At 38.2% G+C, this 14,477-nt stretch overlaps 1 protein-coding gene across 1 annotated transcript in view; it reads left to right on the plus strand.

Annotated features, from left to right (window-relative positions):
* The window catches only part of HESX1 (HESX homeobox 1), a 28,616-nt gene extending 23,458 nt beyond the window's left edge, over positions 1–5,158 (plus strand). Inside the window, exons 2-5 of the mRNA XM_021934298.2 lie at positions 2,975–3,241; positions 4,037–4,236; positions 4,504–4,605; positions 4,701–5,158. Of these exons, the coding sequence (XP_021789990.1) occupies positions 3,085–3,241; positions 4,037–4,236; positions 4,504–4,605; positions 4,701–4,799 (558 nt within the window). The 5' untranslated portion in view covers positions 2,975–3,084 and the 3' untranslated portion in view covers positions 4,800–5,158. The remainder of the gene's footprint in view (positions 1–2,974; positions 3,242–4,036; positions 4,237–4,503; positions 4,606–4,700) is intronic.
* Positions 5,159–14,477: the final 9,319 nt, after the last annotated feature.

Genomic DNA, 14,477 nt, shown 5'->3' on the forward strand with positions numbered 1-14,477 from the left:
TTTATGGGGATTGAAGACTTGGGACCAAGTATTCGATTATTCAATCTCCTGTAACCTTCTAAAGAATTGCACTTCTCTCCAAATCTACCTTCTCTTCTCACACTTTTTTCAAAGGATCATCTTTTGCCGCTAAACAATTGTCTTTGTTTTCACCACTGTATCCCTCATACCTAGAACAATGCCTAGCAGGTAGTATATACTTAGTAAATATGTGTTGAATAAGTAACTCCCAGCTGATCTCCCTGGTTGCACCCACTTCTCTCTAATCCCTTTCCACAGAGTAGCCAGAGTAAGGTTTAAAAACATAAATTCTATCATTTTGGTCCCAGCTTAAAACCCCACCCTGGCTTCTCTTTGCACCCTCCTTACCATGTCCTTTATAAAGGCCATCCACAATCCAACCTGGCCTGGCACTCCAAATGCACCTGGTATCACTAACTTCACTCCAGCTACTGCCTTCTTCCTCCTCAAACATTCCAAGTGATTTTCAACTGCAAGACCTTTGTACTTGCCATTCTCTCTCAGCGCAGTGCCTTTTCTCAGGCTCTTGGCATGCTAGCTCATCTTCAGTGAAAATGTCACTTCCTCAGGCCCTCCTCCACCATCGACCACCGACCACTGTACTTTAAGTCACCCTCTGCCATTATGTTGCATCCGCATCACCTTGTTCACTCCTTTCAGTGTACTTATCATGCCATGAAATTAGCATGTTTTGTTCATCACTGATCTCTAGCACCTATAATAATGTCTGGCACACATTAAGTGCCCTGTAAAAGTCTGTAATCCCACCACTTTAGGAGGCCAAGGCAGGTGGATCACTTGAGGTCAGGAGTTTGAGACCAGCCTGGCCAGCATGGTGAAACCCCCGTCTCTACTAAAAATAGAAAAATTAGCCACGCGTGGTGGTGCACATGTGTAATCCCAGCTACTCGGGAGGCTAAGGCAGGAGAATTGCTTGAACCCAGGAGGGGAGGTTGCAGTCAGCTGAGATGGTGGCACTGCACCCCAGCCTGGGCAACAGTGAGATTCTGTCTCAAACCAACCAACCAACCAACCAACAAAAATCTGTTGAGTGAGTATATGAGAAAATGCTTCCCTCACATTTTTAGATAATTTTTCCTGCTTTTTATTTTCATCTACTCATCCATATATAAAATGATATTATGTAAATCCAAAGAAAATCAATTTAAGCTGAATAAAAATATTGGAACATCTTTGTTAATAAAGAAGAAGTTGAAAACTGGAGTTGCTCTGGCATGCGCTGTGGCATCCTTCTGCCTTGTGCCTCTGAGGCACTCAACTGCGGGGCTCAGGGGCTCAGTGATGCCTACACTGACATCTATCCCTCCACCTACACTAATTCATCTTACCTGGCTCACCTGTTTCCTTTTCCCATTCTTACCCTGGCTAACATACTAGATAATTTACCTATAATTATTATTTGTTTCCTGTCCCCCACCCTGCACCACTGTGAGCTCTATGAAGGCAAGGTAGTATTTTGTTTTTTTCTGATTCTAAGTAGGTGCTCAACCAATTGGGGAAGGAAATAATGAATGTCTCAAAGGAGAGAAAGAAAACTGAGAAGGTCCTGTATTCTTTCACTTCCTCCTAGTCATCCCAGATTAAGATACCCCCCACCTCTGCACAATCTACATCTCAGCACTATATACAAAATCTCCATGAGGTGTAAATGTTCACCAGTTTATTCATCCACAGAATGGTTTTACACGTATATTTATAAATCCATGTGCCTGTTGATGTTTTGCATGTGAGATCCATTATTTACCAGGAGGAATTTAGCTCAATATTTGTGAGATCATAATAGGATAAAAGCTGATGAAGATGAGCTCCATCCTATAGAGGCTATTTCCTCTATGAGTAGAGACTGTTTTTCCCCTTCCCTGAAGGAAAGACCAGCAGTTGTTTAAATAATGAATAAAGTTAGGCACTTGAATGTATCTTCAGGAAGGTACTGGAAGAAGAGGAGGAGCAGAGTACAAGAACTACAAGCATACCTTTGCGGGGGGAACAGCCAGTTCAAAATCTTCCCAATCAGCAGTTATACTTTTCTTTTAATTTCAAGTTTTCTTAGGATTATGAAATTAAAACATTCTGTTCTTGGTTATTTTCACAAGCCTTATCATCTTGAAAGACTCCATCCTCTGCCCATCCCTCAAAAGATCAACAGAGATAAATTTTTCTTTAGAAAGCAAACTATGTTCTTTTCTTTAAAATAACTGTGATAGAGAAAGTATTCACTTTAAGTAGTCATGCTTCTAAGTTGCTTGGAGGTGATTACATATGAACCTTTATATAAACTTGTATCTCTCTCATTTAAAAGAAAAGAGGAAGGAAAGGAATTAGCCCATTAATTATTTAAAATAATTGGTGCAACTGTTCCTATGAATTAATCCAGGCACTTGGAAGACAATTACACTCCGTGTTAATAACATTGCCAACCTTTTCCACTATGCTGCACTCCAAATACTATTGTGTTTTCATTGACAACATTCCCTATTACATATGCATATGAAAAACAGGCATTTTCATCAGAATTACTGTAATAGCATTAAGAGATTATTATTTTTTCCAATTTCCTTGGAAGAAAATTCACTTAAATTAGATTATTTATTACTCGACTGCTCTCGTATCTTGCCTGTATGTTTAGGTAAGTGGAGCCCATGAAAGTATAAACTTCAGAATAAAAAGCATGATTTTATACATTAATGATTTCAAATAAAAGAGGAGTGCCACATTTGTGCATCACTTCTTTTGAGAAAGTTAAGTCTGTGTTCTGCTTAGGAGAGATAACACTTTTTGTCCCTGTAGGTGGCCCCCCTGGTGTAGCCATTAGTTGCTAATTACTTGCAAACAAATAAACAATTAACTCCTTAAGCTGCTGGCTGGGCAAGTGTTCATTGACATGCTAAAACTTTCTAAGACAGGATTTTAATTAGTGACGTTCTAAATCCAGCCCCCTTGTCAGCGGAGCTATAAGGTGAACTGCAGGAAGATCCCAGCCCTATACACGTGGGGCAGAGCCAGCAGAGGCCGAAGCTATTGCTCCGTGCAGACCACAAGAGGATGTCTCCCAGCCTTCAGGAAGGCTCTCAGCTCGGGGAAAGCAAACCCTCAACTTGCTCCTTTTCAATTGAGAAAATCTTAGGACTGGACCAGAAGAAAGACTGTGTTCCATTAAGGAAACCCCACAGGCCCTGGGCAGACACCTGCAGCTTCTCAGGTATGCCACAGCTTAGTTGTTTCAATTCTTTGTTACTTCATTTACAGTGTTTAATTTGCCCTTTATTTCATACTACATAGAGCTAGAGTTTAGGACTTTTATTTTATTTATTATTGTTATTTTTTTTTTTTCTGAGATGGAGTGTTAGTCTTATTGTCAAGGCTGGAGTGCAATGGCATGATCTTGGCTCACTGCAGCCTCCACCTCCCGGGTTCAAACGATTCTCCTGCCTCAGCCTTCCGAGTAGCTGGGATTACAGGCATGCGCCACCATGTCCTGCTAATTTTTGTATTTTTAGTGGGGGGGGGGGGTTCACCCTGTTGGTCAGGCTAGTCTCGAACTCCTGACCTCAGGTGATCCGCCTGCCTCGGCCTCCCAAAGTGTTGGGATTACAGGCATGACGCACCACGCCCAGCCAGAGTCTAGGACTTTAATGCCTCCAGCTGAGTCCTAGGGGAAATGAAAAGAATATCAGCTTTGGATTGAGCGAAGTGGATAAATTCACTCACAGGAAATACCAAGAACCTGCCTTCAGAAGATCTCTCCCTGTTTGACACATCAGATATTTGAAATCTCTTTTCACTGAAAAATACATGACATTCAGAGACCAAAGAGGCAGTATTACCAAGACAGGATCTTCATTTTTGATTGGTTTTTGGTTAATGGGGGGCAATTCTCTTGTGAATCCCAGAATTCCACTAGGAAAAGAAAGATGAGTTCCTGAAACTACCTCTATAGAACTTTGTGGAACATAAGATTGACCATCTAAGATAGGGCTTATTTTTCTGTTTTTAGGGAAAGATGGTAACTTATGTCTACATGTCCCAAATCCTCCCGGTGGGATTTCATTCCCCAGCATGGTGGATCATCCAATGCCAGAAGAAAGAGCTTCAAAATATGAAAATTACTTTTCAGCCTCAGAAAGACTGTCTTTGAAAAGAGAGTTGAGTTGGTATAGAGGCCGAAGACCAAGAACTGCTTTTACTCAAAACCAGGTGGGAAGTTTTTTCACCCAATAATGATAATACAAAGGCTTTAATTGACACCAAGTTGAGCAAAAGCCCATTCACTTTGGTATCTCAGTTTAGAAGCTTTATTAATGAAACAATAGACTATCATATTTTAACAATTTCCAGGTAATCATTTTTAAAAAGGCATCCAGATTAATTGCCCAGATTTAAATGTAGTCATTTTACTCTAGAAGTTAAAGCTCATTTTTGGTGACATACTGAATATCAACATTTTTTTTTTCTTATTCTTAGATTGAAGTGTTAGAAAATGTCTTTAGAGTAAACTGCTATCCTGGCATTGATATTAGAGAAGACTTAGCTCGAAAATTGAATCTAGAGGAAGACAGAATCCAGGTAATTTTCAAATTTAGTTGTTATTCATGGTGTTGAAATGTTAAGAATAATAAAATAATGTTTCTGAGACCTATTTTATTTTTCCTTAACTTTAGATTTGGTTTCAAAATCGGCGTGCAAAACTGAAAAGGTCCCATAGAGAATCACAGTTTCTAATGGCGAAAAAAAATTTCAACACAAATCTCCTGGAATAGATAGAAAACTAAACAAGTGAAATTATCTTCTAATTGCAGAGCATGAAGAATCAGTGGAAATATTAAATGTTAAAATGTGATGTTTTCTTTCCTGCATTTAATCTGAACATTGTCATTTTTTCTGAAAATATATTGTATGTAATTACTATTATAGCATGGTACATATTATATTTGGGCACTTTTAGTTATAGTAAAGACCTTTTCTATGTATTTTAATAAACATTTTCAGAAAAGATTGCTATTTTTTAAGTGAGCCAAATTAATCTAATAAATTAGTTTGTTAAAATCAATAGACTCATGACTGACTCCACAAGCTGGATTCTAATTATAAAGTATTTCAAGTAAAATAATCTGAAGAACAAAAGCGTGAGTTGTTTCCATTAGTTTCCTCCATGCACATTTTGAAACATAATTATGCTTCACTATATTATAGATTATGATTTATTCATGAATCTTCAACTTCTCTTGATTTATAGCATAAAGCAGTGAGAATTTCTTACCATCTATCAAAACAAATTCTTACAGCATGTTAGTTTCAAGGTTTTTTTCCAAGTAAAGTCATTATGCCAAAGTACAAAGATACAAGTATCAGCTAGCATATTTATACCGTTGGATATTTATACCGTTGGTATTGAATTGCACAAAAGAAGTAAGCAGCAAATAAATGCAAAATTTTAAATAGTTTTCTAGTTTAATTTTGTACTTTACTTTCATTCATTAGTGATAGTGATCATCTAGCTTATATCTATTTCCAGTTTAATGATTTCTAATCAACTGCAAAATTAAATTGACTGAGAAGGTAGGATAACTGACCCACCTTTTGTAAGTGCTCTGACATAGTCACTGGAAGTAATCAAGGTGCTTTCTAAGTAACAAAAACTATGTGTTTTCATTTCCCATTTTCCCATTTTCCCTGCCAATTAAAGATGGGAATAGGATAAGATATATAACAAGAAGGGGGCCCTCTCCACTGGAAATCTGGGCATTTGTTTTCTAGTTAATGGAAGACTTAAGTGGGTGGGTTTTTTGTTTTGTTTTGTTTTGTTTTTGAAATGTCAGCTTAAGACTCTGACTTTGTCCACTGGAAGCCAAATTTCAGCTTTGTCCATTTGAATTGAGTTCTCCCTTGCTTCTCTTTTCTTTCTGTCCTCTGTCCTTTCTGATGTCCCAGTGATGATCAGGGTAGAAGGTTCTCATTGAATTATTGAATCTATAATCATTATATATTTTTATATATGAAAGACTAGAGGGAGTTTGCATATTATTTCTAAGGAAAAGCATCATGACTCAGATTTTAGAGCTTTTTAAAATTATTTACTGAGAGCACATTTGGGGTAGAGAGCTATGTGTCCCAACAATTGGTCAGCAATAAGTGTGCTTATTCTAGTCCATTGTTGCTGAGATGGAGAAAGAGGAGGAAAAGAAGGGCAACAGGGTAGTTAGGAAGAACAGAGGCATTACCTGTTTTCCAAGAAAGACTGGACCATTTTTTCCAATATAAAAAGCTGCTTCCATTCATATAAAAATTGGAAGCACTATTTATGAAATGTATTAGTTAAAATTTATCCACAAAGAGTTTTCTTCATTCTCCATTAGGTTTTTATGAAATTATGTTAAATTGAAAGACTGGAAGTTACCAGGAGTAGGCTCTGGGGGAGTGGGTTGGAGGAGAATGTGTCGCATGATGGGTAAGCTTTTATTTTAATTCCAAATTTATTGTCATTCTATATTCTGCAAACAATTTAAGCAGTATAGAAATAGAGTAAAATCCCCCTTGAATCTCATCCTTCAGAGATAACCATCATTAAACACCTTTATAGATCTTTTTGTGTATCATAAAAACATCTTTATGTATATACACGCACACATATTTGTTGTTTTTGTCGTTATTTTTAAAAATGTGATCACACTTGACATTCTGTTTTGCATCTCTCTGACATCCTGCCATGTCAGAATTATAGCTCTGTCTCCTGAATGTCTGCTTGGTTTAGGATAAGATTTCAAGTCTTGTACACAATAAGAAACTATTCCACATTATTAATATTAATATTAAAGTATTTTTGAAGTAGTGCTTTTCATAAATTGAGATTTTTCAAAGAATAATCATAGTTTATCTAGAATTTCTACAATTAAACCTAATTCCCAAATCCCTGAGGAATGTAAAGATTCTGTGTAAAATGATAGAATCTAGAAAAAAATGAAACACCGTCACAGATATCAATCAACAACTAATAATGCACTTAAGTTTTTTTTTTTTTAATTATAAAAACTGGTCGTGCCTCTAAAAAGTCTGGTCAGGAGAGAAACATAATAACCCTAGACCATCATTATCTCAGTATTTTCCAATGACAATTTTACATAACTGATTTATGTGGCCCTAAAATTCAATTTTATTTATAATTGAAATAAATTGTGTTTATAACTGAATTTATATGTCTATAACTGAAGCTACATATGTATAACTGAAATAACTTATAATAGAAATGATATATTTATAACTGAAGCATTTATAAGTCAGAAAAATTAAACATGAATTTATAATATTAAATAACTATAAATGTAATATACCTATCTTTTTTATATTTTTTGATACTAATAACAATATAAGTTCTATTATAACTTTTGTGAAGCAAGTTCATAATGTATAAGAATACTCAAGAAACAGGATAATATAAAAGATTGCTAGTGTATTTCCCCTAAAATCTTTTTTAAAAACCCAAAGATAAAGGCTGATCTTGTTAAAAGAAATAATGAATCAGTAACATTTTTGGAATTATAATTGCTAGAAATTTGGAGAGAATATAATGATATTCAGGGGGAAAATTGAACTCAGGAAAAATCAAGCAAAATGAAAATGGAAAGGAAAACCCAAGATAGAATTATCTTTCCCTCAAAACACGTAGGCTCTAATCCACAGCTTATCTCTCTTTCCTGGTAATTCTAGGCCTTTGTCTCCATTAATGCTCAAGACAAGGTGAACAGTAGTAACAAATCAAACTAATGCAGTCAGGCTAATACCTGGAGCGTCTCTATTATCTGACAACTGCCTAAATGAGGTTTTTTGGTCTCCTGTAATGGTATTTGTCTTTTGTGAAGCCAGCCAGACAAAGCCCATCACTAAAGAGTGCTGCTGGAAACAATGGCTGTGTGTGCTGGTGGTCAACTTTTGAGTTAATCAGTGTTAATAGCCGCTTTCACCTCCTGCATCTTATCACACATCACACGAATGGCATAAATCTCCCATTACCGAACCCAGCACACAGCATCAACCTGGGCCTTGTTCCTCCCAGCAGAGATCTGGGAACTGCTCCATTTTCTCAATATGGAACTCAACTCACAGTCTGACAAAGGGTGACTTGCTATCTCCATTTCACTGAGCCTCATAAGAATAAAACCCCCTCCAAAGTTAGTCTTTGGCTACCTTTCATGGTCATTTTGACTGTCCTGACTCCTGTTGGAACATTGGTCCACGGCACAAGGCAGCTCCTGGTGGCTCTCAACACTCCACACCCCATTAAACTCACTTCTTCTGCCCATGCTTTAATCTTGGACTTCACAGCCTCCAGAATTGTGAGAAATAAATTTCTGTTGTGTATAAGCTGCCCAGTCTGTGGCATTTTTGTTATAGAAGCCCAAATGGGCTAACTGTCCACCATGAGCTATGCAATATGGTTCTTCACATGAATATTCCCATTTAATTTTCACAGTCACTCTGCAAAGTGAATATTGACAATCCACTTTACAAATAAGAAAACCTAGCATCAGATATTTTTATTATGTTTTTTTTTCTTTTTTTTTTTTTTGAGATGGAGTCTCACTCTGTTGCCCTGGCTGGGGTGCAGTGGCATGATCTCGGCTCACTGCAACCTCTGCCCCCTGGGTTCAAACGATTCTCCTGCCTCAGCCTCCCGAGTACCTGGGACTACAGGCATGCGCTGCCATACCCAGCTAATTTTTGTAGTTTTAGTAGAGACGGGGTTTCTCCATGTTGGCCAAGCTGTTCTCAAACTCCTGACCTTAAGAGATCTGCCTGCCTTGGCCTCCCAAAGTGCTGGGATTACAGGCATGAGCCACCACGCCGGGCCTTTATTATGATGATTATTATCCCGTTTTACAGATGAGCTGATTGAAGGACACAGACTAAATGTCTTGATCACGGCCACACAGCTGAAGCAGCTCAGCCAGAATTCAGACCAAGTTCTGCCTGACTCCAGAGTTGCCTCTTCCTCTTCAGCATTCCAGTAGATGGAGTTACTGGCTATGATGCTAATACCTAGAAAAATGTACTACATTTTTCTTTTCTTCCTCCCTTTCTTCCTTCCTTCCACTTTTTTTTTTTTTTGGGCAGGGTTGAGTGGGAGTAGGGGGATGGGATTAAAAGTCTGAGTGTTTGATACCTAAAGTAATCAAATTCTCTTAAGTTCCAACAATTTTTTGGAAATAATCTTTTCTCTATATATAAATGGTATTTTGTCTAGATAATATGTACATCCTTACCTGTATAAATATTAAACCTCATTACAATTTTTTTTATTTTAAACCTTATTAAGATTTAACAGCAATCACTAGATTTAAGTCCTTTTCCCCTGAAATTGCCATCAGAAATTTGTGGAGGCCAGGCATGGTGGCTCACACCTGTAACCCCAGCATTTTGGGAGGCTGAGGCAGGATGATCACTTGAGGCCAGAAGTTTAAGATCAGCCTGGGCAACATAGTGAGACCAAGGTCTACAAAAAATTAAAAAATTAGCCAGCCACACTGGTTCATGCCTGTAATCCCAGCACTTTGGGAGGTTTAGGTGGGCAGATCACTTGAGGTCAGGAGTTTGAGACCAGCCTGGCCAACATGGTGAAACCCCGTGTCTACTAAACATAGAAAAATTAGCTGGGCATAGTGGCAGGTGCCTGTAATCCCAGCTACTCGGGAGGCTGAGGCAGGAGAATCGCTTGAACCCAGGAGGCAGAGGTTGCAGTGACCCAAGACCGCCCCCTATACTCCAGCCTGGGCAACAAAGCGAGACTCCATCTAAAAAAAAAAAAAAAATAGCTGGGCATGGTGATGTGCACCTGTGGTCCCAGCTACTTAGGAAGCTGAGGTGGGAGGATTGCTTGAACTCAGAAGGTTGAAGCTGTAGTGAGTCATGATCATGCCACTGCACTCCAGCCTGGGTGACAGAGTGAGACCCTTTCTCAAAAAAAAAAAAAAAAAAATTTAGTAAAGAAAAATCTCAAATCAGCAATCTAACCTTTTACCTTAAGAACAACAAAAAAGGAGAGCAAAATAAATTCAGAATAATCAGAAAGATAAAGATCAGAAAAACCATGAAGAAAAGTCAATGAAACCAAAAACTGATGCTTTACAAATATTAATAAAATTGATAAACCTTTAGCCAGACTAACAAAGAAAAAAGGAGAAGATATAAGTCACTGACATTAGGAATGAAAGAGGAGCTGTAACTACAGACCACATCAACATTAAAAGAAGAATAAGATAATACTTTGAATAACTCTATGCACACATTTGATAGCTTAGAAGAAATAGATCAAATCTACAAACTACTAAAATCCACCCAAGAAGAAACAAATAACCATAATAGTTCTATACTTGCTAAAGAAATGTGAAATAATAATTTTAAACCTCTGAAAAGGTAAACTCCAGGCCCAGATGATTTCACTGGCAAATTCTCTATAACATTTAGAGAGGAAGTAACATCAATTCTACACAATCTCTTCCAGAAGATACAAGAAGATCAATTCTCTACTCATTTTATGAGACTTATATTACCCCGATACTAAATTAAAGACAATAAAAGAAGGAAAAAAAAACCCAAGTTCACTATCCCTCATTAACATAGATGCAAAAATCCTCAACAAAATATTAGTAAATAAAATTCAGCAATACAAAAAAAGAATAACACAGTATCACCAACGGGGGTTTACTAATTGATTTTCAAATATTAAACCAGGCTTGTCAACCCCTAAGTAAACCCCCCTTGGTGATACTGTGTTATTCTTTTTTTGTATTGCTGGATTTTATTTACAAGCCTGGTTTAATATTTGAAAATCAATTAATGTTATCTACAATATTAATAGACTAAAGATGATAAATGACATTATTATTTCAACTGATATTGAAAAGCATTCAATATCCATTGAAATGCAATAGCCATTTATGATAAAAATTCTCATCAAACTAGGAATAGAAGGGAACTTTCTTAACATCTACAAAATATCTGCAAAAAAACCATAAAGCTAACATGATGTTTAATGGTGAAATACTAAATTCTTTCCCCCTAAGACTGGGAACAATGCAATGTCCACCTCATCACTCCTATCCAGTGTTGACTTTGTAGTTCTAGCCAGTACAATAAGGCAAAAAAAAAAAAGAAAAATGCATAAAGATCGGAAAGAAAGGAATAAAACTATCCCTATTCACAGCAACATGATTATCTATGTAGAAAATTCCAAGGCATCTACAAAAAGTACCTAGATTTAGTGAGTTTAGCCAGGTTGCAGGATGCAAGGTCAACATACAAAAGTCAATCATATTTCTATATACCAACAACCAACAATTAGAAACTTAAATTAAAAAAATAGTTCCCTCCAGAGCATGTACAGCATCAGTATACTGAAAACCACAAAAAGCTAATGAAAGAAATCAAATAAGACCTAAATAAATAGACGGATACACTGAATTTAGTGATTGTAAGACAACATGGTTGAGATGTGTCAATCATCCCCACAGTGATGTATAAATTCAACACAATTCTCATCAAAATCCCAGCAGGATTTTTTGTTTTTAAAAAAATAAAAGCATATGGAAAGGCAAAAGAACTAGAATAGACAAAACAATTTTGAAAAATCACGGAAAATTTAGTGCAATCATACTACCTGGTTTTAAGATTTACTGTAAAGCAGTAAAAGAAAAACATAGATTTCACTAAAATATGAAACATTTTTGCTTTTTGAAAGATATTGTTAATAGAATGAAAAAACAAACTATAAACTAGAAAATATTTGCTAATGGTATATCTGACAAAGGACTTGTATCCAGAATATATACAGTGTAGAACACAATCACAGGCTGGGTGCAGTGGCTGACGCCTGTAATCCCAATACTTTGAGAGGCTGAGGAGAGCAGATCTCTTGTACCAGGAGTTCAAGACCAGCCTGGGCAATAAAGTGAGACCCTGTCTCTACAAAAATTTAAAAAGGGCCGGGCGCGGTGGCTCAAGCCTGTAATCCCAGCACTTTGGGAGGCCGAGACGGGCAGATCACGAGGTCAGGAGATCGAGACCATCCTGGCTAAAATGGTGAAACCCCGTCTCTACTAAAAAATACAAAAAACTAGCCGGGCGTGGTGGCGGGAGCCTGTAGTCCCAGCTACTCGGGAGGCTGAGGCAGGAGAATGGTGTAAACCCGGGAGGCGGAGCTTGCAGTGAGCTGAGATCCGGCCACTGCACTCCAGCCTGGGCGACAGAGCGAGACTCAGTCTCAAAAAAAAAAAGTAGCTAGGTGTGGTGGCATGCACCTGTGGTCCCAACTATAAAGGAGGTTGAGGCAGGAGGATCACTTGAGCCCAGGAGGTAGAGGCAGCAGTGAGTTATGATTGCACCACTGCACTTCAGCCTTGGCGACAGAGCAAGACCTTGTCTCAAACTGCACCCCCCCCACACACATTTGGTTCAGAAAATAAACCAAATAAATATGAACAAAAGGTTCGAACAGACACCTCATTTAAAAAGATATACAGATATCCCAGCACTTTGGGAGGCCAAGATGGGCAGATCGCCTGAGGTCAGGAGTTCGAGACCAGCCTGGCCAACATGGTGAAACCTCGTCTCTGCTAAAAATACAAAAAATTAGCTGGGCGTGGTGGTGGGCACCTGTAATCTCAGCTACTTGGGAGGGTGAGGCAGGGAGAATCACTTGAACCCAGGAGGCAGAGGTTGCAATGAGTTGAGACTGTGCCATTGCACTCCAGCCTGGGCAACAGAGTGAGACTCCGTCTCAAAAAAAAGATATACAGATAACAAATAAGCACATGAAAAGATGTTCAACATCATTAACTATTAGGGAAATGCAAATTAAATCACAATGAAATACCACCACATACCTATGAGAATAGCTAGGGAGAAGGGGAGAAAAGCTGATAGTAGCAAGTTTAGACAAGAATGTGGAACAACCAGAACTCTCATCTATTGCTGGTAGGAATGCAAAATGGCACAACCATTATGGAAGACAGTTTGGCAGTTTATTATAAAGTTAAACATATGTTTACCATATGACTCAGTAATCCCACTTCTAGGTATTTACCTTCAAAACTCTACACAGATGTTTATAAGCAGTTTCATTATAATCAGCAAAAGCTGGAAACAATAGGTGAGTGCTTTTATAAACTGTCATACATCCAAATAGTGAGGTGCTACTCAGAAATAAATTTAAAAAAAAAAAACAAAAACTACTGGTCCACATGACACATGGATGAATGTCAGAGATATGCTGAGTGAAAGAAGCAGATCTCAAAAGGTTATATTCTGTAGCAGTCCAGAACTTGCACATGTAGATAACACTGAACAAGTCCTAGCTATAAGGGTGAAGAACAGATCAGTAGTGCACAGGATTCATGAGAAGGAAGGTGTTTGACTACAAAAGCGGCAGCATGAGGGAATTTTTGGGGAGAATGGAGTAGTTGTTCTGTGTCCTGACTGTGGTTACATGAATCTATACACATGTTAAAATTCATGGAACTGTGCACCAAAAGATAGTTTGTGTGTGTGTATATTATTATATATAATATATATACACATATATATAATATATTTTATATATATATTTATAAATTTTTTTTTGAGATGGAGTCTCTCAAGGTTGCCCAGGCTGGAGTGCAATGGTATGATCTCGGTTCACTGCAACCTCTGCCTCCCAGGTTCAAGTGATTCTCCTGCTTCAGCCTCCCAAGTAACTGGGATTACAGGTGCCCACCACCACACCCGGCTAATTTTTGTATTTTTAGTAGAGACGGGGTTACACCATGTTGGCCAGGCTGGTCTTGAACTCCTGACCTCAGCCTGCCTGAAGTGATCCGCCCGCCTCAGCCTGCCAAAGTGCTGGGATTACAGGCGTGAGCCACCAAGCCCGGCCTATATACATTTTTTAAAAACTGCACTGAGACACCATTTCTTACCTGTCACATTAGCAAAAATTTTAAAGTTTGACAAAGCACTCAGCTGGCAAGTCTGTGGGAAAACAGACACTTTCATATGTTGCTGGTGAGTATGCAAATTGCTAGAACTCATATGAAGGGAAATCTAATAACATCTAACAAAACTACATATGTGTTTAACTTTTCATCTGGCAATGCAACTTCTGAGGGTTTACTCTAAAGAAACATTTCTGGCACGGCACAGTGGCTCACACCTGTAATCCCAACACTTTGGGAGACCGAGGTGGGCGGATCACGAGGTCAGGAGATCAAGACCATCCTGTCCAACATGGTGAAACTCCATCTCTACTAAAAATACAAAAATTAGCCAGCGTGGTGGAAGGTGCTTGTAATCCCAGCTACTCGGGAGGCTGAGATGGGAGAATCACTCGAATCTGGGAGGCAGAGGTTGCAGTGAGCCGAGATTGCACCACTGCATTCTAGCCTGTGCAACAGAGTGAGACTCTGTCTCAA

This window comes from Papio anubis, chromosome 2 (genome assembly GCF_008728515.1).
Source record: "Papio anubis isolate 15944 chromosome 2, Panubis1.0, whole genome shotgun sequence".
In the NCBI taxonomy this organism is placed as follows: domain Eukaryota; kingdom Metazoa; phylum Chordata; class Mammalia; order Primates; family Cercopithecidae; genus Papio; species Papio anubis.